General features: G+C 48.6%; 1 protein-coding gene across 1 annotated transcript in view; it reads left to right on the top strand.

The window, feature by feature from the left end:
• Positions 1 to 26,403, top strand: part of chchd3a (coiled-coil-helix-coiled-coil-helix domain containing 3a) — a 71,887-nt gene extending 45,484 nt beyond the window's left edge. The window contains exons 5-8 of the mRNA XM_036518012.1: positions 3,042 to 3,125; positions 13,932 to 14,002; positions 20,884 to 21,019; positions 25,265 to 26,403. Of these exons, the coding sequence (XP_036373905.1) occupies positions 3,042 to 3,125; positions 13,932 to 14,002; positions 20,884 to 21,019; positions 25,265 to 25,288 (315 nt within the window). The 3' untranslated portion in view covers positions 25,289 to 26,403. The remainder of the gene's footprint in view (positions 1 to 3,041; positions 3,126 to 13,931; positions 14,003 to 20,883; positions 21,020 to 25,264) is intronic.
• Positions 26,404 to 27,119: the final 716 nt, after the last annotated feature.

The raw sequence follows: 27,119 nt of genomic DNA, 5'->3' as shown, positions 1-27,119 counted from the left end.
TTTCCACCAGCCTGTTGATAGCAATTTCTTTTTAGTGAGAAGGCTGTTGGTAGTTATAAAGTATTTATTATGAATGTATTGTGGTTACTTATCATCTGTGCTATTTGTTATTACTACACTATGGGTAGTAATAAAGTTTCAATGACTGCGTGGTAGGCAGTAATAGCTTTGCTGTGTCAAAGCTGTTTGTAGTAATTTTTTTGTTATGACTGCTCTGGAAAGAAATCATTTTTGTTATGACTTGAATGGGCACAATTGAAGTGCTTGTTATGATTGGGCAGTGGTTAGTAATCAAGTCTGTATTGTCACAGTATGGTAGGCAGTAATTCTTTTGGCTGCGTTAAAGCAGTGCTTTGTAATTGTTTTGTTATGGCTAGGCTGTGGTTACCAATACCTTTTTTTGTTGCTTCAGTGCTTTATTACATATGTAGTAATTCCTTCCTGTAGTTACTGTGACTGTCTGTGTTTTTAAAGCGTAGAATATAAAGCCTATAAAGTTATTTTTTCTGTATTTCTCTGGTGCCACATTACTGTTATATGACTTTGTGAAATTGTGTTGAATCTTCAAAGCCAGGAATTGCTGAACCTGGAGAAACTTGGTATCAAATCTGTGAAGCAGTTGGGGGATTGCTTGAAATGCAGATTTCAAAGTGTATGGTGTGCAGACTCACAGTGATGAGCGATGACCATTATCTGAGTGAGATTTTTAATGGGGGATGCGTATCTTTACCTCTTTCCCCTATTTCTTTTACCGGGCTAAATAGGATGGTGACTTCCAGAGCTGTTGCCACTGTTGCCCTCGACTGTGTGTGTGTGTGTGTGTGTGTGTGTGTGCGCGCGCGCACGCACGCACGCATACGCGTGTCGGTGTGTGTGTGTGTGTGTGTGTGTGCGTGTGTACGTGAGTGCATGTGTCTATGCATGTGTATCTGTGTCTGTGTGTGGGCGCGTGTTCGTCTGTGCATGCATCTGTGAGTGTGTGTGTGTCTGTGTGTGTGTGTGTGTGTCTGTGTGTGTGTGTGTGGGTGGGCAGAAGCCAGGCACTAAATCTGAATCTCTCTCTTTGTTAATTGCTGTCTCTCTCTCTCTTCCCTCGCTTCAGGTGCTAGAGCGGAAGGTAAGACAGGTGGAAGGAGGCGCTCCCCTCTCCTCGTGCATGCAAACCACTCTTCCTTTTGTCCTTTTTCTTTCCTTCACAGTGCTGTTCTTTTTCGCGCGGCAGTTCCTTCATTTGCACTGCCGTATTCATTTTTAGTCCTTCTTTTGTCCATCACCGAGTTAGCCTGCAAGCAGCCTTTGTGTGGTAGTTCTGTCTGTGCTGCACTTAGCACTGTGTCAGGTACTGACTCAGCTTGCACCGTGTGTGTGAGCCTGTCAGTAGCACAGTGACGTGTTCTGACTGTACGCCACAAAACCCTTGAGAGGCAGAATTGAACCGTTTCCTAAAAATGAAGCATCTGCTTTAGTCTTGGACGTTTGTCGTAGAATTACTGCAGAGTACAAGCAAAACGCTAATCCATGATTCATCAATCGGCTAATTAACCTAACGCACTAACGATGGTGACGCATCGTTAGGGCAAAACCTAAAGTGTCGGTTTTGCTTAGTCTGTGGCTTTTCGGTGGAATATGAGCAGGGGTCGGAGCCTGAAAAAGGAGAGCTGTGAAAACCAAATTGCATTATTGAAGGGTGAAGTTAAAAGGACCAGGAGACAGAGAGCAGCAGTAAATTAATAGGATACCTTATTGTACCGGGCTGATGATATCCTGTTTCACCGAGCGCCATGTCGCAGAAATGGCTGGGATGATGTGCGGACATAAAGCCCTCGATGAACCTGCTGCCCTTGGAGCTGTCAGGAGGCACGCCTTCGGGGCCCCTTTAACTGCCCGTGTCCCTCCCTGCCTCATACCCCCGGCCCCTGAAGCCACCTGGGGGCCCTTTCGCTGTCATGTGACGTGACAGGCCAGGTTCGGCAGGGCCCAGAGGCGCGGCTCCAATTACTGCCGGCCCACACCGGGGCGGGCTCCTCTCCTGGCCTCATCTCTCAGACTTGACCCCAGTCTGGTTCCCACAAGGGGCGCCGTGAACTGTTCTCCAAAAAACGTTCGATACTCAATCTCGCCGGGCGTCTTCTGACACGTGTCCGTCTGTATCTCAGAATTTAATTTCGAGCTCTCCTGATAATGTCTGGGATTTTTTTTCGACGCTGAAGCTCGCGAAAGATGTCACATTAGAGCTAAAGAGACTCTGTGTGATAGCTCTCGCAAGACCGACGGATAAATACGTCGATCCGAGCCGGCGCTCTCCTAAGGTTAATGTCTTGTCAGGTGCATTGGGCGCTCTTTTACGGGAGAGCCCACTCAAGTTTGTCTGAGAATCAGACACGATCAAACACAGTTTTACTTCCCTCCAAGTAAAATTGAGGTTGGCCTTGCTGTCAAAATGTGATGCTCCATATGACAGTCTTTGAAAGGCAAACTTTTCTGAGCAAAGCTGATCTCAGCCTCTTGGAAACAAACATGAAGTCCTGAGCTTGAAGTCTGAATTGGAGGTGAGGCCCACGTCTCAGTAGGGGGTTTTGCAGGTCCAGTGTTTGATTGCAGCTTCCTCCTTGCTCCTCATGCAGAACTGAGCTTCTACACACTGGGGAGTCCCTCAAACGTCTGCTTGCCTCTTTGATTATTTGTTTTTAGATTTTATTTTATTTCTTATTTTATTTGTGCAATTTCTATGTTCTGCATGAGCCAATGGGGATTAGTATATGGGGAAGATGTTCATCTTTTTTTAATGTGTTTTTTATTAGGTGTATGGTAGATTTTTTTTTTTTTTGAATGGCCTCTCCCGTGTTCCCTTAGGCTGGGTTTTTAGAAGGCCGCACTGGTGGTATGTTCTGAACCGCCGACGGTCTGACAGCCCTCTCTTACGACGGATTGTTTAACGGCCCCTCCTGTGCTCCCCGGGGCTGTGTTTTTAAAAGGCCGGGGTGGCGGCGGCGTGTGCACCGCAGACGGTCTGACCGCTCTCTCTCCTCTTGACCCTCCAGGCCCACCAGCTGGAGGAAAGGGAGCGGGAGCTGAGGAAGCAGGATGCCTTCTACAGGGAGCAAGTGGCCAAGCTGGAGGAGAGGGTGAGACCTGCACCGCCTCACACCACGCTCATAGCACGCCCATACTGTGCTAACACCACACCCGTGTCACATCCATGCCACGCCCACACCATCCCACACCTTAAAGCATCCTTCCCCAGACCTCTGTGCTGGAGGAAAGGGTACGACCTGGACCGCCCCCCGCACCACACCCATACTAGCCAAAGCCACACCCACACCACACCCATGCCAGACTCAAACCACGCCTATACTGCAACTAGTATGCAGAAGCCATGTCCATGTCTTATCCGCACTGTGCCCACACATTTGGACACAAGGAAGGGGAACAGTGCACTTTGCCTTGCAGTATGCCCAGAGACGGGCACCCTGGCTCTGCTGTGCCATCCAGACTATTTAAATCTCCAGTCACATAAAAGCACTGTTCTCAGGTCAGTGCTATACGACCGGGGAGTGCTCTCTCCCAGACCTAATCTTATGGGACAGAGGCTAAGAGTTTGTACAGGTGGGCTGTCCACCTTCATTCACACAGTCCATTCCGGCAAGGACCAGGGACTGCAGGATGACATTCACGCCTTAAGACAGGGCCAGAGATACCCCCAAAACCAGGCAGGTACAGAGTACAGGGCTACCTCATAAAGAGACAGACCACCTCAAAACAGGTAAGATTCGGGGGGCCTTAGTTAAAGGACAGACCTCCCCAAAATCAGCGGAGTGGGTGTGCTGGACCCAGAAGAGGTATTTCAAAGGTAGACTTCCGAGGACAATACAGACTCAGACTCATTGTTCCCCAGCGGTAGTTTCTTAAGCTCGTGGCCATTACCGCCAGCGTCTAGGTCACACCCCAGAGAACTCATTGATTAATCGTTAATGGAGGAAGCGAACAATAACAGCTCTGGCTTCGGTCTTTCCAGAGCTTTAGCCTCTCTCTCGTGGCAACGGTGAGAAAGAGGGCGCATTACACAGAACAGGCCGGGCGTTACTATGGACTAAAAATTGAACACCTCTCTTACATAAATACCATCAGGACAAGCCATTAATGTCATTCAGTCGCTCGCTCTTTTGTGAGCGCCGTTTTACAAGCTTGTGGAGTCGACAGTAAACCCATAACAGCTATTATGGCGGGATTCTGTTCAAATGCAAGAATAGACTCCGATGCATTGGGTAATTCGTAGTCCGGGATCAAAGCCTAGTTAAGATCAAACACTCGGCACGGAAAAGCTACCGGAATGTTGATGGAACCCATCGTAGAGGTTTGTGTTTTAGAGCCATTTGCACAATCGGCTCTCGGAAAAGTTTTTGCCCACGCAGTTAAGTGCCAGCCAATAGGGTGCAGCAAAACCCTGCTCAGAGAGAGAGAAACGAGCTGCTCGTTTGAAACGATTTCTGTTCTGTTTTTTTTTCCCTCCTTGGGTTCTTGGCTTGTGTTCTCAGCTTTGAATGGACATTCATTTCCTCTCTTGACAATTTCCGAGCCTGACCAACGAGATGCTCCGCTGTGCCATTCTCTCTCTGTGCGCTTGTTCTCAGATGGGGAGGTCATGTGGACCAATCAGAGAGCGGGAACAGTGATGTCACACCTTCGTTTCGTGACTGTGCGCACTATTTCCTGCCAGAATTCTGTTTTCTGTCTCATGATGTCTCTCTCTGTCATTTTTCTCTCTTGAACAGTATTTGCTGTCATTACCATACATTTCCACACTCCCCATAAAAAAAAACGCTAGCTAATTGTTTGTGTTGTTTTTGTCATAATTGTTTGTCATTGAGTTTTAGGGAAGCCTAAGTAAGTGACAATGTGCATGTTTTTACATTATACATGATTTTTTCACAGTAACGCCAATTAAGTGGTTGTGCGATATGCAGATAAACATGTAAATAATCATGCAAGACCTGAGGGCAGCAGCTTGAGAGCGCTTTTGTGTGGAGCGCTCAAGTCTGTGTGCGGTGCACAGTGACTGCAACATCCCAGGCCTCCAGCAGAGCTATGCGCTACTCTCCTGGGAGGTACGGGTTTAGCAGTCATATTTGAGGAATTGGAGAAAGGTTTTTTTTTTTGGCTTTAATTTTTTTTTGAGGGATTCCGAATCATGGTGTATCGGGGGGGAGTGCATCGCAGACTGACAGCCATGTATATAATTTTTTTTTTTTTTTTTTTTTTTTTTTCCCCCCCTTCGTGCAGGCCTGTTTCAGAATGGCCGGTTGTGCATTAGGTCTCGTCTCACTGCGGCAGCCGCTGCGGCGTCTCGGGAGCGCCGAGGCGAGACGAATGCGGCTCTCCCGCGCGCTCGCATGCAGCCGGCAGGCATTTTTAGCACTGCAGGCCACAGCGCGCCGCAGCTGCGCAGGCAACCTGACGAATCCAAGCGCGCCCAGGAGCAGCGAGACGGGGAGACTCTGACTGACCCACCCACCCCTTTGCCCTGGAGGAACGAAGCCAATTTGGGCTCCCGGTCATTATTGGCAAATGACGCAGAAAGGGACCAAACCCAGGCTGTAGAGCTCGGCTTTCGTACAAGGCAAGCAGGGAACGCCCTAACCACTGAGCTGTTCGGAAGCCCCAGCCATTGCTGGTTTTTGGACTGTAGTCACTGAGCCAGTTATTGGCCCATCGCTTCATTGTGCCTCAAGCAGTTTCACTGTTAGTGACATATAGTTAAGTTTTGTGTTTTTTGAAGGATGTTTTATTGAGCGTGTTTTATTAAGCACATTTTGTTGAGGATATATATTTTTTTGCATTTTCTCCCCAATTTGGAAATGGCCAATTCCCTGAATTGTTGGATTGCCCAATTTGTCATCGATGTTCAGTCCCATTGCAGAGCCCCCACTGTCAATCCGGGAGAGTGTGGACGAGCACGTGCCCTCCTCCGAGACACGTGATGTCAGCTGCTGCTTCTTTTTGCACTGCGGTCCACAAGCTAAGCTAGCACAGAGATGGGTCGGAGGAAGACATTTCGTATGCAGCTTTGGCACGTGGACCACAGGCGCCCGATCGACCAGCAGGGGTCGCTGTTGCTAATGGGACCGAAGCCCCTGCCGATGCACCCACCCCTATCCCTGGCGGAACGAAGCCAATGTGATCCACCTGTGACTGTCACTGTCGGGATCGAACCCGGGCCGTAGTGTTCAGTCTGCACTCGGAATGAGTGCTTTTACCAACTGAGCCACTCGGGAGCCCCCTTGTTGAGGACATTTTTTCAAGGATGTCTTGTCAACCAGATTATAGGCTTAACCCTAGTTATCAGCTAGTGGTGCTGCCCTGAAGCTGGCTTTTCTTAGCGCAGGTTGCGTTACATTACACTATTGTCCTTTAGCAGATGCTCTCATCCAGAGAAACTTACATAGGCTGCAATTTTGTTCGTTTAAACAGCTGGATATTTACCAAGGCAGTTGTGGTGCCTTGCCCAAGAGTCTGACGGCAGTGCACCGTCAGGGAATCGAACCAGCAGCCATTTGGGTACCAGTCCTACTGCTTACCATCACACCACACTGGTGGTTATTGTTGTTTGAGGACCAGCTGAGTGACAATGCTTTGTTCATGGCTGTGCTTTTGGGGGTCACAGGGCCTTGTACTGCAGGGCATCTGGTGGACCTATTCTAAGTTACTGTAGCAATTTTTGTGATCTTTTTTTTTCTTTTTGGAAGGTGTTGAATAAGCACCTCTCTCTCTATCCCCCAGCCCCCCTGCCCCCCCCCGAACTCTGTATTACTCTGTCTCTCTCCTCCCCATGCCTTTGTGGCTGTATCTCTCTCCGTCAGTGCACCCGGGGCTGTGGCCGGTGACAGAGAGCAGCAGAATAAAGCCAGTGTATATTACATGTCTCTTTCACTCCGCTCTGCCCATTCATCACAGAGCCCTCCCTGACAGCCCCTCAGCAGCACTGACACCAGAACGCACCGCGCCGTCTCATTGGCCGGCCTGACAAATCACATCTGAAACTATATATATAAATATATACGTATTACATTCTCACTCAATACCCGCTGTAAAACAATCTCACCCTTGTCAATATGTCCCAGAGTTTCTCATTTTGTCCGCATTTTTCGGAATCTGTCCCTCTTTCTCTTTCTCTCTCTCATCCTTTCCCTGCCTCCTTCTCCTCCTCTCTCTCTCTCTCTGTCTACTGATGGAATTGGATTTTTCTGTGTCTCCGTGGGCGATGATGGGAAAAAACGCCAGGGGCCGCAGGGAGTAATTCCGCAGTCCTGGAAGCAGGGATATACCTTTATCGTTAGCGCACAGTTCCTTCGGGAAAGCATTAGCGCATGTTCACCTGGGTCACCGTATTGGATGAGAGGTTTTTTTTTTTTCTCTCTCTACATTAGCCTGAATGCTACGCACGGTCTTTATAATTCTGTGTGGCTCATACTGTGTTGAATGTTATTTGACCGCTGTATACACAGTGTGAGCTCTTGGTGTTGGGTGCAGCCTGAGTTTAACTGCAGACTGACTAGGTCTCTTAAGTATAGGTTTGGGTTTCTACGTGTGATGTAAAGTGTAGGTTTACGGTGTTGTACATGCACATTCTGGGTTGGGAGTGTTGTTAACCAGGTCTGGCACTGTTGCTTGAACAGCTTGGGTAGGTTGCACTGGAATTCTATTTGGGTGAGAGCTAAATGAATGTAGTGTAAATGTAGGGTGCTAAGAACATTTGTGAGTGCTTTCAAGTGTATTTGTAACTTTAGAATCCTAACTGCCTTTTTTGAGTTTTTGGTTCTCTAAGTCAGTTTGTGAGTTTAGAGTTCTTAGCATATTGTTACTTTCGGGCTGTAAGTACACTGTGGGTTCAGACTTCTGAGTATAATATACTGAGTGTAATATGTGGAGTTCTAAGTGTAAGTTCAGTGTTGTGATCATCGGCGTTCAAAGCCTGTTCTCAGCTGGTGTCCTCAGTTACCGCATCTCTGCACAAGAACACCGCAGGAAACAATCCCGCGAGCCTCGGCCGGGCTCGGCTCCCATCTCCAAAGGCCGTTATCTCCAGCGGCCTTCAGAAAGGCGGGCAGCAGCAGGAGGGCCCGCCTCCGCGTGGCGGGGTCATTAATTTAATTAGCGCGGCCTAATCATCAGATAGGCAGAGCCGGAGCCCAGCCCCCTCGGCCGCGTTCTGCGCGGCGGCGTCCCTGCTCCGGCTAAGATTACCGTAGCGGTTTGATAAGATGCCGGCCTCCCTCGGCTCAGAGGAGACCCGGCTCCTCAGACACGGCCGCTTTGGGTCTGATGAGTCCCGCGGAAAACGCGCTTGATTGGATTTTCCAAACACGAGCCAAGACATAAAAGTCGGATGGGCAAGATCCGTCTGACTGTCAAAATTAGGTTACACGGTAATCCGACCCGTCCTCTTGTAAATGTACAGGCATTTGGCGAGCCGAGTCCCCTTTCACAGGGCAGATGGAGTCGTTACGCGCAGTGGATGTGTTTTGAAGAGGGCGCTTGCCTTCACCTGTCTGAGAGACCCGAGAGCCTCTGCTTTGATAGGCATTTGCATTCGCGCGGCTTGCCGTGCCTGCGTTGATTTCCGCCCCTGCCCTTTGTTAACGCGCCGCAGAGCCGGAATGGTTGTCGCGCCGCGGAGCCGGAATGGCAGCCGCAGCGGGGTTTCCCCTCCCCTGCCCTGAGCGGTGACAGGCGTCCCCCCCCCTGCCAGCGCACTGAAACGGGGACGAAAGGGGCCGATAGGGAGCGCGGACACGGATGACAAATGGCTCCCGGCTTGCTCGGCGGACGCCTCTGACGGTCCCGTTCCCCTGTGCCGCAAAGCGGTCACTCTGCGGTCAAAACGCTTTCCCCAGAGAATCCATCCTGCTGCTCTGTGACAGGAACAGCCACGGCAGTGCATGCAAGATTGCAGCTTACATATTAAGTAACCCTAATGCGCAGTGGGAATTATCCGATCAATAGAGAAACAATGGAGAAACAGTGTTTAAAGATGCACATGTACTTTTTTGACCCCCAGGTGACTAGTCCAATATCCAAACCACTGCTCCACCCTGAAGGACACAGGCTGTGAACACGTGACCCTCTGCTTACTGCCTGCCGTATCCACATGATTGAGTATTTTGATTATTTGCCTCCCTTCTTAAAATATGACGTGTTAAACTCTAGACTTCATCCTTTTCCACTTTCTTTTAGCTCGTCTAATATATCTGCCTTCTCCCTCACATGATTAGAGTAATGAGATGGTAATTGTTTCCTCATTAGGACTCATCACATAAGAGGCGTGTTACCCAATTACACAGTCCGCTTCTGCGCCGTGTGGCACGACCGGGGAATGTGTGAGCGAGTCACACTCGCTAACCCATTCATACTGCTAAACAGCCGGAGGGCGTGTGTGAACCAGTAACACACATTAATCCATTCATACTGCTAAACAGCCCCAGGGTGTGTATGAACCATAACACACATTAATCCATTCATACTGCTAAACAGCCCCAGGTTGTGTATGAACCAGTAACACACATTAATCCATTCATACTGCTAAACAGTCGAAGGGCGTGTATGAACCAGTAACACACATTAATCCATTCATACTGCTAAACAGCCCCAGGGTGTGTATGAACCCATAACACACATTAATCCATACATACTGCTAAACAGCCAGGGGGCATGTATCAGTCAGTGTCACATTAATCTATTCACAGCATCAAAAAACTATAGGATGTATAAGGACCAGTCACTGGCATTAATCCATTCATATCAATTGCTAAAAGGTGAACCAGTCAGACGCTTCAATCCACTCATATCACATGGATCAATGGTGTCAAGCTAAGTAAATGATTTATTCCGTAGATCAGTTTTTATTTGTGCAAAAGCAAGGGAAATGGGAGCAGAACGGATACTGGCATTGTGGGTAATGTAGACAAATTGCTACTGTAATAACTGCTAACTGCTAACTGTAGGATTTTACATATGATCTAACAATATGATCTTTTGTACCCCTGTAGGAAACGTAAAAAAGGTCTGATTTTAGTGAAGATCATACCGTGTGTAATTATTAAATACAGGGAAAGAAAATTAATTTTTCACAGAGTCACAGTGCTTCTCCAGCATCCAGATCAGCAGAGCCTGGAACAGGATGGCCGTCAGGGAGAAGAACAGTGAATGGGAAAATGAAATGTTATGAGTCCAAACTCAGACAACTTAATGAAACTACCTTGCCTGTGACTGCAGCCTGAGGATTCTAACTGGATTTATTGATCCGGGGGAAAAAAAAAAATCTTTATTGATTTCCCAGCGCTTTGTTCTGCAGTACAGCAGGGAAAGCGCCGGTTTAGGCGGGATGTGTGTGTGTGTGTGCGCGCGGCGCGTAGAGGAGCTGCTCTTCGCACGCAGTCACACAAACACACACAGTCACAACACACAGTGTCGCGCTCATTCACGCAAACACAGTCACATCACACAGAACCACACTTCATCAGATCAACGCACACAGCCGCACACAAGCACACTCGCACCGCGCAGAATTACGCTTAATCGCAAGCGCACAGTCACACCATACAGAATCACATGAGCACAGTCACACCACACACAGTCACACACAAATATATAAGCGTAGACGCACCACGGATCACACAAGCATGCACAGTCACTCATAAGCACACACACTTATATTCTCACATACAAACACCAGTACATGTACAATTTCACACAGAATCAAGTCATAATCTCACTTTCTCATACATATGTATACAGTTTTGCATGCATAACACACATTTTTACATAAATGGGCACGTTATCTCTTTTCTCACACGTGTGCAGTCATATACTGTAGACACATGCTGACACAGGTGAGGCAGAAGCAGGAACAGTGTGGGCGTGTGACATTGTGTCTTTCAGTCAGGTAGAAGAATAAAAGGGCACGTCTCTCGCTCACTCACAGTCCATCAGATCAGACTTTCTGTCCGAGCCTGCTGGCAGAGGGCCTTCACTCCTCCAAATCAGCCAGTGAGGGCCTCCAACCGCGACCCCCCGGCCAATCACAGACCGCGACATCGTGGGCAGCCGCGTCGCAGATTGCCATACGGGCCACCCCCCCCCCCCTTCGTCCCGGCGCTGATCAAAGCCGCGGTGTCCCTGAAATCACCTGGCACGTCCCTTATTGGCCGCGGACGGATTAGGGCTTTGATTTAGTCTGGGAACTGGTATTTATCTGGGTCTGTATTGAGTCTCTTTAATGCTCCAAATGTACACCGTGGCCATATCATTGTAGGAATGACATCAAACATGGCTTTGATTATAACGATTTTGCCTGCCGGGTCGAATCTCGCTCTCTTCCAGTCTCCAGGCAGCGACGGAGGCTCCCTGTGCCTCGGTAGCGTAGTGAGGAGTCTCTCTCGGTCACCTCAGGGGCAAGCGTCACGAAATGCACAGACTCTTGAGGAGCGCAGGATTTAGCGGAATGAGATAGCCGCACGCTCAATTTTGCAAGCGGTGAGACTTTCTCAAAGAGGCAAAATAGAAAACTTTTCATCTCACTTACAGGTAGAAAGTTTTTTTTTTTTTTTTTTTTTTTCCTTCAAAATTTTCAGTGCATCTATAGAAATGTTGAGGGTTCGAGGCCTGTCGGGACCTATGTGTATGTGAGTATACTGGTATGGGTGGGTGGGTGTGCCTGCGTGAGTGCGTGCGTATACTGGTGGGGGTATGTGTGTGTGCTTCCTTGCGTGCGTGCGTGCGTGCGTATACTGGTTGTGTGTGCGTGTGTGTGTGTGTGTGTGTGTGTGAGGGGGGTGTCTGTACGCACCAGGACATTCAGTAGTGACAGTCCTGTAAAAGCTCCCTGCTATTCCACCTCCCTGGTATTACATTATTAAATATACCAGCCGTTCACATTAAAACTCAGTCAGCTATACCTTTTCACTGTGCTGTCACAGGCATCGAATGTCTTATTAGGGGACAAGGAAGCACTTGCCAATCAAGTGGCTTATACAGTATATTGAAAAATAATAATATTGCTCAATAAAGTGTATATAATATGAGATATCGACTGTAGTATTTTATGGTCTACTTTGAAGTAATTAAGGGCTCTATTTCATTTCTGTATCTTCTGTGAAACACATGACCATCCTGTATTGAGTGCAGTGCTGAATTGGAGCAAACCACAGCGGAACTCTGCAGAGCCCGGAGTGTCTTAGTCCTCGGCTTCCCGAAGCGCAGTGCAGGGGAAAATAAGGAGAAAACAGGCAAAATCACGAGTGTTTCGCGGAGTCACTGAAAACTCAAGGGCACGCCGAAAACCGGAATTAGCAAGGCCTGTGAGATAACGAACGGCCGAGAGGCATCCTCCACTTCAGCGCTGACGTTAGAGGTCCTCTCTCTCTGACCCAGCCGGCGCTGGAGCCGTTACCGAAAGGGCAGGCCCGTCATCTCCGCCGCCGCGACACGCCGGGGTTATTTTTATTTATTTATTTATTTACTTTCCTCACTATGAAAAATGACTATTGATCGCCACAGCTGTTCTGTTCATTTCTATTGATCGGATAAAAGAGAGATAAATGGAAGTTCGAATGCGATTACTGTCAGACATGAGTGGGCAGGGGTCAAGTGACCAAAAGGCTCAGTTTGCCCTCCGCCTCCACACACAGACAGACACACACACACACACACACATACACATACACATACAGGAAGTGACCTGCAGGAAGTCCACATGGGAGCGGGAGTGAATTGTCTCAATGTCTGTGATGGTGTCCCAAACAAGAAGGGCCTGTCCTTCTCTGGAAGCTGTTTAGGTGTCAGCCATGTAATGTTGTGTCCCAAACCATGCGTCATGTGGAGTGGTCGCATCCCCTCCAGGTGCTTCAAACAACATGAATTCAAACTATACACACAACACATGCTTATTTCTGCGCAAGGTCCCTGCATGCAGGCAACTAAAATGTTATTAGCCTTAAGTGATAAAATAAACAATAAATTGTACAGCCTTCTGTAACACTTGGAAGAACACTCCCGCAGCTGTACTTTTTACGAGTAAACTCGCATCAGGTGTTCAAGGGTACAGAATTAACCCAACAGCCATGTTGGCTTCTGGGTGGGGAGGGGGTTGAGGAGGGGCCAGGGACAGAGGGGTTTGAGGTTTGAACCTATCGCCCTCTGCTTGAATATAGCGCCCCCCTGACCTCCCCGTGCTGCCTCTCCCGCTCACGCGGCCCCATCCCGCGACTCTAAAAGACGGAGCCGAGGAGATGACCGCTGCCTCTAATTCGTTACAAACAAAACAAATCGAACAGAATAATGGTGTCGTGCCCTCAATCTCGGCACCCGTAAAGCTTTGATGGAGCTTTGAAAATGGGGCATGCTCTTGGGGGGGGGATTGGACCCCGTTATTAATTTTCAGCGCGTGAGAGAAAAACCCTCCGCCGAAGTCCAGGCCATCCTTGGTACCCCCTGCTCTCAGCAAGGGCAGAATATAAGGAGATGACTCCCGAGAGCATCAAGGATGCAGACTTTTCAAAGACTTTGGAAAAACAAATCAGCGGAGCTCGGTCTCGGAACACTGGGTGTCATTGCGTCTGTGAGGTCCTTTTTAAATTTGATTTGTATTTATCATCAGTGCTTCTTTGAAATTCTGTAAAGGGGGCCTCCGCTAGAACAGATTTGCTCATCTGTCATATTCTAACGCACAAAACTATCTCTGCTGGGGGCTGGTAAGTCAAAACAATATGCCACCTCAGATATTTTTACATGCTGAGGTTGCTGGGGTGTTCGCAGCCAAATTAGCAGGAAGCAGGTGAAACGCCCTGTACCTGTGAGTGTGATTTGGAGTGTCGGCACACTGTGAGCATTTAGGGATGAGGACATTGATCGGTCCATCTGCCTTTCTTCTTTTCCAGAGCGCAAAGTTCTACAAGGTCACCACGGAGAACTACCACAAGGCCGCCGACGAGGTGAACGCGAAGTTCAAGTAAGTTCTGCGGCCCCGATTGATCTGCGCACCCAGAAATGTCTGAGTCACTGTGTTTTCTGAGGTAGAAGAGGTCTCCCAGAAGATGGGAAGAGGTCTCCTGGAAGATAGGAAGAGGTCTCCTTGCCCTTTAAGCTTGAGCACAAGGTTGACATAGGCCACAGTGTTCTGTTCATCCTCATTAAGCGTAGATCAGCTGAGAGCAACCTTTCTCTTTCACAGTTGCCAGGGAGGGTAAAGGTGGTGGCAGAAAGCTGCGCAAGAATTGGGTGAAGCATTTGAAAAAGGCTTCATTGGAATTTGTTCAGCCCAGTAGGCCTGAGGGAGAACGCCCCTGTATTTTCACCTGTGGAAAATGCTGGAAAAATTCCTGGAATGTGGGGAAAAATGCGAGAATTCCCAAAATTTCTTTCTTGATGTCATCATCTGCTAGGTTTGCAGCAAAATCCCAGAATTCCCTGCTCCAGGAGCCATACCCCCATTTTTTGCTGCATTTTTGCTGGTTTGAGCGTGCCCAGTGCGCATGGCCTGCTTCTCGGTACCAGCCGGTTTGAAACAAACTTCTCCGCTCAATGTTCCGCAGACGAGAGACCTCCTTGCAGCTGAAATCAACGGTTCCTATGAAAAACGGCAGTGATGATAACAAGCGGCCTGGTGCCTCCCACCCGCAGCGGCGCTGTTAGTCATAAATAATTTGAGAAAACGTTTATGTTAGGAATTTGTACATTTGCGTGTCTCCTGTCCTCTGACGGCGAGCCGTCTTTGTTGTTCGGTAAACACCGTGGAATAGATCAGCGCTGGAACGGCACAGAGCAGCCGATAAACGTCTGCGTTCAGACCGGCCTTTGAGTCTCCTCGCTATGTGCGCGCACACTTTAAACTGCAGATCTGAAGCTGTGACTTCAGAGTCACAGTTCGTGTACAGACAGTTCTGTATTATTCCGTGTCGTCCTCTTTGACTCTGTGTGCCGCAGATCTTTGAAGTGGCGGGCCTCTGATTAAGGGTTAGAAATGCATGTGTTTTTAAAAGTGATTATAGTTTAGCTGTCACTGTATTGTTTAGACACAAGTAACATCTAAATTACTGGCATGTGATTCAGGAGGAGTCTGTCTTTGACTAGGCATTCCACTGATGCACCTGAAGCCTAAACCCCCCTGATATTGGGAGGGTCTGGTTCTTGCTGAAGGTGCGAGAGAGTGGCTTAGAATAGGCTTGAGGAGCTTGGAGTGCGTTGATGGCTAGTTTGTGGCTGCATATGAAAAGGACAAGTTTGGCACATGTTGATGATGCATGATGGCTGGTTTCTGACCACATGTGAATATGAGTCTTTCGGCACTTGTTTATGAAGCATCACCTGATGTCTCCTGTGCTAAAGCTCTTTTTTCCTCCTTCCCTGTGGTCTGTCCCGATGTGTATACATCTCCTAATGAGAGAGAACCACAGCATGAGTTCTGCCTGAGATTAGGAGTTAAGTTAAGGACAGCCAAACAGCAAGCCCAAATGTGTTTGAAGTTCACTCTACACTGCTGGGTTTACACACGACCTGCCATGTTTCCATAAAGACTTTTAGCTACCAGTGCCCAGAGCATGGCATCGAGATTGTGAAAGCACTCTTTACAACGTAAGGTAACCTTATAATGTTAGTGAGGGAAACTGCTGGTATCCATCACCTACATGTATATAAAGTGCACTGAAAGAAAAGTGCAGCCTTAGTCCATAACTCCTCATGAAGCTGACATTGAAAGAGGGAGGCAGGAAGAATGCCTGACAGAAGATTGGGAGTCGAGAGGAGGGGTGGAGTCCAGGGTGAATTTCAGGACCGGCCTTGGTGAACAGATCACATTATAATATAATTAACATGACATGCCTGCGCAAAACGCTGGGATCATTCTCTCCGAAGAAATGTGAAAAATCGATCCGTAACCCAGAGGGGCTCATTTCGAGGCTCCGGGTACATTAAAATTGAGTTAGCCTGCCATTAGCATGACATGACCCTCTATGCTTAAGCCTGGGATCATGTGACCAGCGGCTGCATTACGAGGGCTCCCATTGGCTGATTGGATTACATGGGCGCATTACGAGGGCTCTGATTGGATTACACGGGAGGAGGACGTGTCTGTTTGTTAATGAATCGTCTGCAGGGTCTGATGTTACAGGAAGAGCCACAGAGAGCGGGAGCGTGGAGCTTTTAGAGGCTAATTGAGTTTCACGCGTGTATTGTGTGCCGTGTAACTTGAGGGGGGTGGGCGTTAGCGTGTGCGCCATAATGACCACGCTGGAGTCTCTCCCCTTTGGAGATTAAAGATACAGATGGATGCCACAGAGTAAGGATGAGATGCTATCACAGTTTTAAGATGAATGGTAATAAATTCCATCTGAAGTCTTCAGTGTCTTCAGATTGCCTAAAAGTTGAAACGGCCCCAGAGATAAGAATGAAAAATATCGGCCTCATCACTGACGGAATGAGCAAGAAGGGGGCCGACCCGATAAACGGCCGAGGCGAGCGCGGCTCTTCCCTCCGAAACTTCCCTCCCTCTCCTGGGCTTCATTTCGGAAGAGAACGGCTTCCTAATTAGAGCGTATTAAAAGTTACAGCCTCCTCTAACTCGGCCGTCTCTCCCCCACCCCGTGAAAAAAAAGATAAAAAAAAAAGGCGCAATAAACGTTTGGGCAGCGTTCGTGAGCGATGCGAGATGAATGCGTTCGTGTTCGGCCGTTTCGTCCGAGAATCCTGACCCTTCCAATCCGCCCCCACCTCCACCCCACAGCCCGCAGACCCTATCTGCTCTCTTCAAGGACATCATGTCTGTTTTAGCAGCGCTGGCTTCCCGCTGCGCGGTATGTAGGCAGACAGCACCGTTTAATTGGCTCAGCTGCTGTTGCTGCCGTTACTGCTGAATCCTTAAAAAGGACAGATTTGAGGAAGAGGAAGGGGGGAGTCTCTCATTTGTGTGGGGGAGGCCTGGAGGTCCGCAGAGGTCGGCAAGCCGGCCGGGGAAGGTGGGTCACCCCTGTCCCCTGGGAGCCGACGGCCGCGGCGGTGTCTCTTTTAACCCCTCCCCCCCAAACACACACACACACTCTTTCATTGGATCATTTGTACTTATTTAGTGTCGGACAGAAAGCCTTTCAGGACAGCGGGAGTTTTAAGCGAGACCCGCTCCTCTGAAGGGTCACCTCTTAATCCCATTACCCTCAAAGTGTCTGTAAAACGATGACAAATAGATGCGGGGGTCGTCAGGGGTTACGGCGTGGACATTAACCAGTTTACAGGTTAAACCCCTGCAGTCGAACCTGAAGGCACATCTCCATCTTTTAGGGGGCTCTCTGTGGAGTAAAATGGGGTTGTAGAGTACTGAAATGCATGGGACTGTGTACTCCTTCACTCTTCATCCCTCTGTCCCTCTCTCTGTCTTTCTCTCCTCTCTTTCCCTCCTTCCTCCATCCCCTCTCTCCTTCCCTCGCTCTCTCCCTTCGTCCTCTGTATCCTCTAGATTTTTCCTTACTCTTTATGACCGGGTGCCTCCTGCCCGATAACCATCTCATCTCAGTGCCTGTTCCATCCCATTGTGACATATCTCTGCCGTTTCTTTCGGTATGATTTATGGCTTTGTTATATCAGAGTCCCAGCAGAAACACCACCTTACTGTACATATGAAAGAACCTCAGACATCTCCCAATCAGAAAGAACCTGCAACAGATATGAACACGGGTCTCATGGTGTGGAAGCCATCTGTCCTTCCTGTTGTACAGAGCCATGCGACTGTCACATCACAGATATGGACCGTTTCTATTGGCCTTCTCTTGTTCGGCCTCATTTCTGTTCTGTTTCTGTCCCTCATCTGGACTGCACCAACTGTCTCAGTTCTTTCCGTTGTAACAAAATGTCCAGAAATCTGCCTCCAGGGGGCAGTAGTGGAAAATGCCATGCTTTGATTGACAGCCACTCAGCTTGCTCCGAAAATTAATGTATTTACAGGGCTGTTTACACAGCGTGACCCTGACTGAAGAGCGCAGAAGTAAACCTACTCTGTCACCCAGGCAAAGAGGAACTCGGCGTAGTTTAAAACCATTAAGTGAGGTCATTCTTCATCAGAGCTCTCAGATTTCAAGGGCGATCTCATGATTAAATGTGTGATTAATGCAGCGTTTGTGAAGCAGGGTGTTACTCCAAATGAGGTCCGATCAGAAGACCAGGCAGAGCCGACACCAGCACAATTGGCATGCTTGTTTTTCCAAAGCTCTTATCCAGGGTACTTATCAGGGAAAAAAATTAGTTCAAATGGTGGTTTTTGTATTTCTGACTCCCTCGAGAGATCATTCGCAAGTGTTTACGGATACTTGTGGTCTCTCGTTTCATGGGAAAGGGAGGATTTTCGATGCTCGGTGCAACTAAATTTATCCAGACCCCCCCCTCCGGGGATTGGTCACTACAGTGTGGTATTGTACCCCACCTCAGGAGTGGGCAATCTGATATCGGCCACAGAGCTCCCAACAGCCTCATGGAAACTGCAACATATTACTTTGTTTTACCATCAAAATCCCCTGTGTTCTGTGCAACGGACATGAGGAAGTCGTTCTGTCTAGCAGATGTCCAGATGTTCACCCGGTCATCTCTCGGTGAAGAAGCCTCGTTCACCCCAGCAAGATTGTGCCTGTACTTGCTTATGTGAAAGAGTGGAGTTCGGCTTAGCCAGGGTTGGCTTTACAGACCAGAGTGCTCACCAGCGGGTATAGGCACACTCAACATTAGCGCTGAGGTCACACGCTATATCTTCCGCACCCCCATGACTCCAGACATATTATTTGCCCACCTGGTGCTGAGAAATGACCTTAATGCAGCTGCAGACTTGTGTTTCTGCAACACAGTGACAACCCACGTGGCACAGCCCAGGGGTAGATTGTAAGACGGTTGCGCGGCCGTTGCTTAACGGTTGTTGCAGTGGCGGGTCGGTGTCCATTGGTGTGTATGTAAGGAGGGGAAGGAGTGAGTCCAGGATTCCACTGCGCCCGGCGAGTAAAGGGTTACCTCTTCCTTTCCCCTAAACTGTGGCACCGTCCCCTACCCCGCCGCGCGCTGCAGTCAGAGTTAATGTTGTATGGCAGATGTTTTGGCACGCGCCCGTGACGCCACTGTTGTTCCGGCGCTGAGGAGAGCTCGGCCCTCTCTGCCCCAGTGGAAAGACGCAGGAGTGTGGGAACAATGCGGCCTGCTTCCCTCCTCCTCCTGAAGAGATACGAGAGAGCCGTCACCGATGAAAAAAGCTCCTGTATATCAGCACGCCGCACTCGGCTTTACCGCGAAGGGCCCAAGAATCGTAATTAGCCAGCGCGATCTGGCTGAGATTCCCCAAAGGGGCTGGAAAACGCTGCAGTGAAACAAAACTTAAGGAGAAGATAGAAACGGCAGCTGGTGAATCTGTCTTCACCACAAGGGATGAGAGCAAGCTGATGATGGATGCAGTGGTGACTGTGTTGTAAGAGGGCTGTGTATATATTTGTTTTACATATATGTAAAGGGTAAGGCTGGGCCCTTTTTTAAACATATATGGCTCTCTCTCTCTCTCCCTCTCTCTCTCTCTCTCTCTCTCCTGCGCACACACACTCACACACTCACACACTCACACACTCACACACTCACACACTCACACACACACACACACACACTGCTTCCTGGACAGAGATTCCTCACCGGGCCCGACACAGCCCTGACCACACTCACAGAAGCCATTATCACCCTGCAGCAGAAACCACTCCTTTCAGCTTTAGTCCGGCCATTTACACATTGCTAACGTTTTGGCGTTTGAACCGGGATCATTCAGAATTGAAGTTGTAATTCCCCACAGAGCGCCGTGATTGATTGGCCCGCGGATTGATTCATAGTTAGCCGTGGAAATAGGGCAGTAGGGCAGCGGGAACCGCGCCAGCTCCTCTGCCAAGCGTGCCTCCAGCCTGCAATGCACCCTGGGTAATGGAGCGGGACTGTGGGCGGCGTTCTTAACATCCAGGAGGAGAGAGATTTGTCACCTCCCGGGGCAAATCAAACACGTTCGCCGACTGTGCCAAAAGGTTCAGATGCATTCATAATTTCCTTGGGCAGAGAACGAAGAGAGAGTGGCAAAATGGGATTAGCTGTAAGGCTTTAAGTATTTTAACTGTGTGTGCCCAGATCAGCAGTGTGTGTTTATGCCCATCACAGACCATTGAGTTTTCCAGTACTAATCTCAGTACAGACAATAGACTTTAGTTTGACGATAATAAATTGGTACAAACTACACTTTAGTTTGGTGCTAGCATTTCACTGTAGACTGGAAAGTTTAGTGCAATGATGCTGAGCTGGTGCAGACAAAAGTAGAGTTACACTGATGGTATTGGGTCAGTTTATAGTTGATTGTTTGCCATTACATAATCATTCAGTAATGAATAGTGTCGCTATTTGATGAAATCTACTTTGTTTCCTGTTATAGGCACTGTTATAGTAATCATTTAGTATAAGCTGAATGTTTGCTGTAACATTGTCATGGTATGGTTATTTTTGTTCGATAAGTTGTGATGCGTTTGCTGTAATGGTCATTGTTAGTTGTTTTTGTTTGATTAGTTAAATGTGTTTGCTGTAATGCTCATTGCTACAGTTATTTTTAAATGTGTTTGCTTTAATTGTCATTGTTACAGTTGTTTTTGTTTGATTAGTTAAATGTGTTTGCTGTAATAATCATTGCTGTGGTGTAGTTATTTTTGGTTGTTTAGCTGAATATGTTTATTGTCATAACATTGTTATTACTTGTAATCTACCTTTATCTGCCTTGTTTGTCCTTAGCACTGGGATTGTTTCATTCTCCTTTTCTCTCTCCCTCTTTCTTCCTCTCCTCCTCTCTGGCAGGCGTTATGAGATTAAGCCCGTCTGCGCTGACCTGCAGGGACAGATACTGAAGTGCTACCGAGAGAACGCGGGACAGACCCTCTCCTGCTCCAAAATCGCCACGCTCTACCTGCAGTGTGTCAACGATGCCAAACAGGTGGGTGTAGAGTGCATTGCACCTGGGTTAGCGTGTGTGTATCCATCCGTATGTGTGTGTGCCTTTATGTATGTATATATCCACACACACCTCTCCTGTGCTCCCTACGTTAGTTGTTACCTCGGTGTAATAACAATATTAACAACTTGTCATTTCCCTTAGCTTAACGAGAATGCCAGATTGGATGAGGCTCAGTCATGGGCAACACACATGTAAGTTGTAGACCCTCGTTCTCACTCATAGCTGCCTTAGATATTGTAGATGCATAACTGGAGATGAGCTATGCCTCTGTTTGAGGCAGAGAAATGTAGTCTGTGCAGTCTGGCATTATAATTTATTTTGTTAACTATTCGGGTTGTGTTTGAGTGTATTTGTGTGCGTGCCTTTGTGTGTGCGTGCGTGCGTGTGTGTGTGTGGGTGCGAGCGCGCGCGCGCATTCTACACATGCAAATTTTGCCCTTCTGCATTCTCCATATGAGCAGGCTTAACATCTGCAGAGGTCTCTCTGAATCACAGAAAGAAGCGCGGAGGCTGTAACCGATGCTAACCGATTGCGGGTCACGGAACAGCCGCACAGTGAGCCCTGCATAATGAGAGGCACTTTAGCCACTTTACCTGGACCCGGGTCCGGAACGCAGACGGGGGCCCGGCGTTTAAGGAACGTGCGTTCGGTTTCCACGGCGCCACTGCCACCTTGGAGCCCTTTGTAAATTACTGCCGCAGTGTGAAGGTCCATTTCCATAATAGCTGCTGACAGCGATTGCTTTTGGTACTGCATAAGTCTGCGTTTAATGTAATAAGGAGAGGCCGGCCGAGGCAGTCGTGATACTTTTGTCTTCTGACTCCGAGCAATTTCGGAGTGTTTGAGGCGCCGCGTTCGCGGTAATGGTTCAGGGCGGCGCGCTCCCAGCTTATTGGTAGCACTTGTTTCTCCTAATGCCTCCGTCTTTCTGTAATATACATTATGGGTTTTTAAACCATATAGTATTTACATTGAGATGAGTGTTTTTATTAGATTTTTATGATTGTAGGATCCTGGGAGACGCCGCTCCTGTCTGCTCCCTGGGGTATTAGTGTAAAAACAGACATTCATTACCCCGTCGGAGTCGGGATCTGGCGGTTTTAAAAGTGCGCTTCATGTAAATTCTGATGTTTTATTCATGTTTTTTTTCTTTTTTTTTTTTGCAAAGCCCTACCTGTAATCTTGTTAACATTCTGCGTGTGCATTCATGTGATATAATATCCAAATCCTACTCTGTCTACTAAAACAGATGATGCGTGCATCTATAGAGTCATCTTTTTTTTAAAACGTGTTTCAGTGCAATCAAAATTCTGTGGGAGGCGTCGTCCTTTGATAAAGATTTAACTGCTCTCCGCTGCTCCCTGAAAGATAGCTTTGAGAGGTAGGGTGTGAGTGAGGAGGAGGAGAGCGGGGGTGCGGGGTTAGGGGGAGATACGAGAGGAGAGGGGTGAGGAGGAGAAAAGGTGAGAGGATGAGGAGATGTGAGAGATAAGAGGTATGAGAGAGATGTAAAGAGGGACAGGTAGTGTTAGAAATACAAGGTAGAGGGATGTGAAATAATGAGAAAGGTGTGAGGTATGACAGCAGCCTGAGACGAGGTTTGTCATGTGTGAGGTAGAAGTGAGATATGCAAGATGTGAATGGCAACAGATACTGAGAGAATGAGAGGAGGAGAAGGATGAGGTGTGAGAGATCTATGGAGAGAGATGAGAGAGAGAGAGAGATAGTGATGTCAGGTGAGAGAAAAGGAGAGACACAGGAGCGGCGAGAGAGAGAAAGAGGTGAGCAGCATGAAAGGAGAGATGCAAAGCCAGAGAGAGAGGGCGAGATAAAGAGACGTTAAGAGGAGCGGAGAGAGATGTAAGGTGTGATTGGAGGAGCAGCCCAGGCTCCGTCACTTGCAGTGTTAATCTCACGGCAATAATTACCACCTTCATTATCGCTGTGTCGAGATAACGGTGAGGCCTGGCTGTCCCTCGTATTTCTCCCACTTAATAAAAAAAAAAAAAAAAAACCCCGAGTACCCAAAGCGCTGCAGGCTAAAACAAGGACAGATTGAAATCCCCTTCACTTGAAAACGTGATTTATCACGGAGTGGGGTAGTCAGGGAGGGGTTTGTGGGGGTGCATCCTCTGCCCCCGTCAAGGCTGTCGCTCAGACGGGTCACCCCCGCGACGCAAGGACTCTTGCAGGTGTTCGCTCCTCCGGGAACACAGGGCCAAGAAGATAAAGGCACATTTCACTACATTACGTTACTGACATTTAGCAGACACTCTTATCCAGAGCGAATTATATAGGTCCGTGTTTCCCAACCCTGCTCCTGGAGGCACACTGTCCTGCATATCTTCTATGTATCCTTCCTGCTTGACTAAATCAGGTGTGCTCAGCTAATCAAAAGTGCCACTGATGAGTTCAGTCAGGTAGGTAGAGCAGGGATAGATAGAAGATATGCAGGACGGTGTGCCTTCAGGAGCAGGGTTGGGAAACGCTGATATAGGTTACAATTTTTACGTTACCCATTTGTACAGCTGGATATTTACTGAGGCAATTCTGAATGAAGTACCTTGTCCAAGGGTACAGCAGCAGTGCCCCAGGGGGGAATCGAACCAGCAACCTTTCGGTTGCGCGCCCTGCTCCTTACCACTATACTAAACTTCTGGCCAGAAACAGAAGGCTCAGGAAATGCCGGGAGATGTGTCTCCGTCTCGCGCTCAGAATTGCCATCAACACCATAAGTAAACTTGGTATAAATAACAGCACATCAGACGGGACATCTGCAGCCTATGTAATTAATTACAAGCCTCCAGTCTTCTGCCTTTCTGACTGATTTGAGTAATTCATCATCATTAAGACATAAAAGTAGTAGATGCATTATTGCAGTAAATTTAATTATAATTAACCCAAATTAATTTTTTATTTGGATATTTTTTTTCTCTCCCTCTGAAGAGCCCGCTGGAAGTGTAAGGATTATTGAAATTGCTCCGGCCAGCAATGAGCCAAGAGCTAAAACCAGTGTTTGGACTGAGAGTTACGGGGGAAAGTGCTTAACAGGTGCCTTTCTCCTTGCCCTTGTAATCAGACAGCTCTTACATGCCCGCGTTTTGCTCTCTCCATAATCCATTTATGTAACCGTGCTCTCGTGGTGGAGGTTGAAAGGCAGGGTTCTTGGCTCGAGGGGACCGCAGCCTCGGCCTGTCTGAGACTTGAGACTGTCTGATGGCGCCGGCATTGCCCTTGACCGCCGCTGGAGTTTGTCGGGTTCGACCTTTGGATCAGACCCCCGCCTGTCACCCGAGGAGTTTTTTTTTTTTTTTTTCTTTCCCTGAACTCGTCGTCTCTTGAAAGGTCTTTTTAAGCGGGGTGTGACCGCCTTGCCGAAGCCTGCTTCAGCCTGCTTCAGCCTGGCAGAAAGATTTAAACTCAGCGAAGTGGGATCGGAGTTGTTTACCCCGTTCGGGTAATTAAATAGATCCCGCTCAGGTTGTTGAACACCAGGCCCATCGACTGGGGATAAATTTAATGCGAGCTTGAAAATGAACCGCTCGATGGTGGGTGGGTAGCGAGGTGAAATAAGCATAGCAGTCTAATTGCTGTTTGCCTTTATCCCTCCACCCCCCCCCCCCCCCGGTCTCTGTACACTTCCCCCTCTCAATTCATGCTTCTTTAACATCTCTCTTTCACTCCCCTTCTCTCGGCCTCCCTCCCTCCCCTGCGTCAGCCCATCACGGCCCTCGGCATTGTGGGAGTTATATTCCCTGATATCAAATGCAATAGCCTGTATCAAATGCATATCGACAGGGAGGCCTGCGTGACAGGAATAGGTGGCCACGCTTATCGCCAGCATGGAGCACACTGGCTCTCTCTGCCTCTCTCTCTCTCTCTATACCTCTCCTCTCTCGCTCTCCGTTGGTCTCTACATCCCTCCCTCCCTCTCTGCCTCTAACCTCCCCTCTCTCCCTCTCTACCTTCTTCTTTCTCCCTCTTTATCCTACAACCCTACTCTCTCCTTACTTTCCTCTCTCTTTCTCCCTGCCTCCCTCTCACTTCTTATGCCTCTGTCTGCACCTTCCTGTCTCTCTCTTTTGCTCTCTCTCCCCCTCTCTACCTCCCTTTCTCTCCCTTTATACCTTCCTCCCTCTTGACCTCCCTCCTTCCCACCCTCTCTTTGTCCATCCCGCCCTCTCTCACCCTGTGAGTGTTCTCTCTTGTCTTTTTCTCCACAGAACAAGATGAGGACAGGAGGTTAGCGCCCTGCGCTATCAAGGAGCAGCCGCGCCTCTTTTTTTGCGATGGCGTTACCGTTATTGACCAGGAGGAGGACAGTCACGACCAGAGACACACCCGACCCAGGAGACCAGACCAGAGACTCAGAACAAAGCAGCCAGAAGGAGGGATCCCCGGCTACCCGTTTGCCTGTCCTTGCTCCACCGGGGGGGGGATTAGGTTCACGACCCGCTGCTCTCTGTCCACCTCTCTCTACTCCGCGAGGGGGGAACCAGTTCACTTCCCACTACTCCCTGTCTACCTCTCCCTTCTTTACAAAGAGGAAATAGGTTCACTTCCCACTACTGCCTGTCTATTTCTCCCTCGTTTGTAAAGGGAAAATATGTTCACGTTCCACTACTTCCTGTCTACCTCTCCCTTCTTGTAAAGGTCAATAGGTTTACTTCTCACTACTCCCTGTCTACCTCTCCCTTCTTTTAGGGGAATTAGGTTCACTGCCCGCCACCCGCTGCATACTCCCCAGCAGGAGAACAGGTTCACCGCACTCTATCCCACCCCCCTGTCTCTCTCCCCTTGCTCTACAAGGAAGAGAGAACAGGGTCGCGACTCCCTGCTCCCTCCCAACCTAGCTACTCAACATGGGGTTGGAGCAGGGGGGGGTGTAATTGCTTCACCGCCACACAGGAGATCTGTAACGCAACACAAAACACTCATTCCCTGCGACATCTGGAAGCAGACCAAGCGTCCGGTCCGGTTCCAGTGTGCAAGAAAGCAGGCCCGTCTGTTGAAACCAATCCGAGGGAACCCCTACCAGACGATACCAGCAGCACCCAGCAGCAGGGCCCTTCCACACTTCCTCTTTCTCTCCTTCACCACGCATCGGGAATAAAACAGTTCTTTTTGTCTGCGTGTGCGTGTTTCGCTTATTGTGACGGTTCTGCTTCCTTTTGGGCATTCGCTGTTCATCCCGTCTGTGTGTGTGTGTGTGTGTGCGCGCGATGTTGAAGGCATAGTCGCTTGCTTTGTTTTGATCTGCACGATGATCCGCAACCAGTCTGGCACATGAGGAAAAAACAATGAAAATATGTTGTAATTGCCACTGAACATGTCCTATCAATAATACATTCTCTGCACACGCGCCCGTGTCTGAATGTGTGTTTTTTTTTTCCTTTGTCGGATCTCACTGGAGGGCCTTTCCTTTGTCTCGGTGAGGGTCTCTGCGGGACCGCGGAGGCTCTGTAACAGAGAGGACGGGAGCGCGTCCTTCACAGAGCACAGGGAGAACGGGAATGACTCCCTCGCGGTTCGTCCCTCACAGAGCACAAAAGAGAGGTGTGTCTTTCACAGATCGCAGAAAGAACAGGCATGTCGCCTTCAAAAAGTCTGTCCCTCACTGAGCACAGAGAATGGGAATGACTTCCTCACAGGGTGTGTCCCTCACAGAGCACAAAAGAGAAATGTATCATTCACAGATCACAGAAGGAACAGGCACCCCCCCCCCCCCAAAGGAGTGTGTCTTTCACAGATCATGGGCACGTCACAAAGCGCGTCCCTCACTGAGCTCAAAGAGGACTGCTCTGCCCTCTCTGAGAGTGTGTTCCTCACAGAGAACAGAAATGCATACGTCATGGTTAGAATCATATCCATCACAGAGAACAGAAATTTTCCTTCCCAATGAAAACCAGGTCCATCACAAAGAACAGTGAAAACCATGTCCATCACAGAGAACAGAAGTGCATCTTTCACAATAAAAACCATGTCCATAACAGAGAAAAGAAGTGTGATCCTCCCCAGTAAGAACCATGTCCGGAACAGAAAACACAAGTCCATATTTCACAGTAAGAACCATGTCCA

Source organism: Megalops cyprinoides, chromosome 23 (genome assembly GCF_013368585.1).
Source record: "Megalops cyprinoides isolate fMegCyp1 chromosome 23, fMegCyp1.pri, whole genome shotgun sequence".
Lineage (NCBI taxonomy): Eukaryota > Metazoa > Chordata > Actinopteri > Elopiformes > Megalopidae > Megalops > Megalops cyprinoides.
Note: the sequence above shows the minus strand (reverse complement) of the source record. Positions and strands in the feature narration are given on the sequence as shown.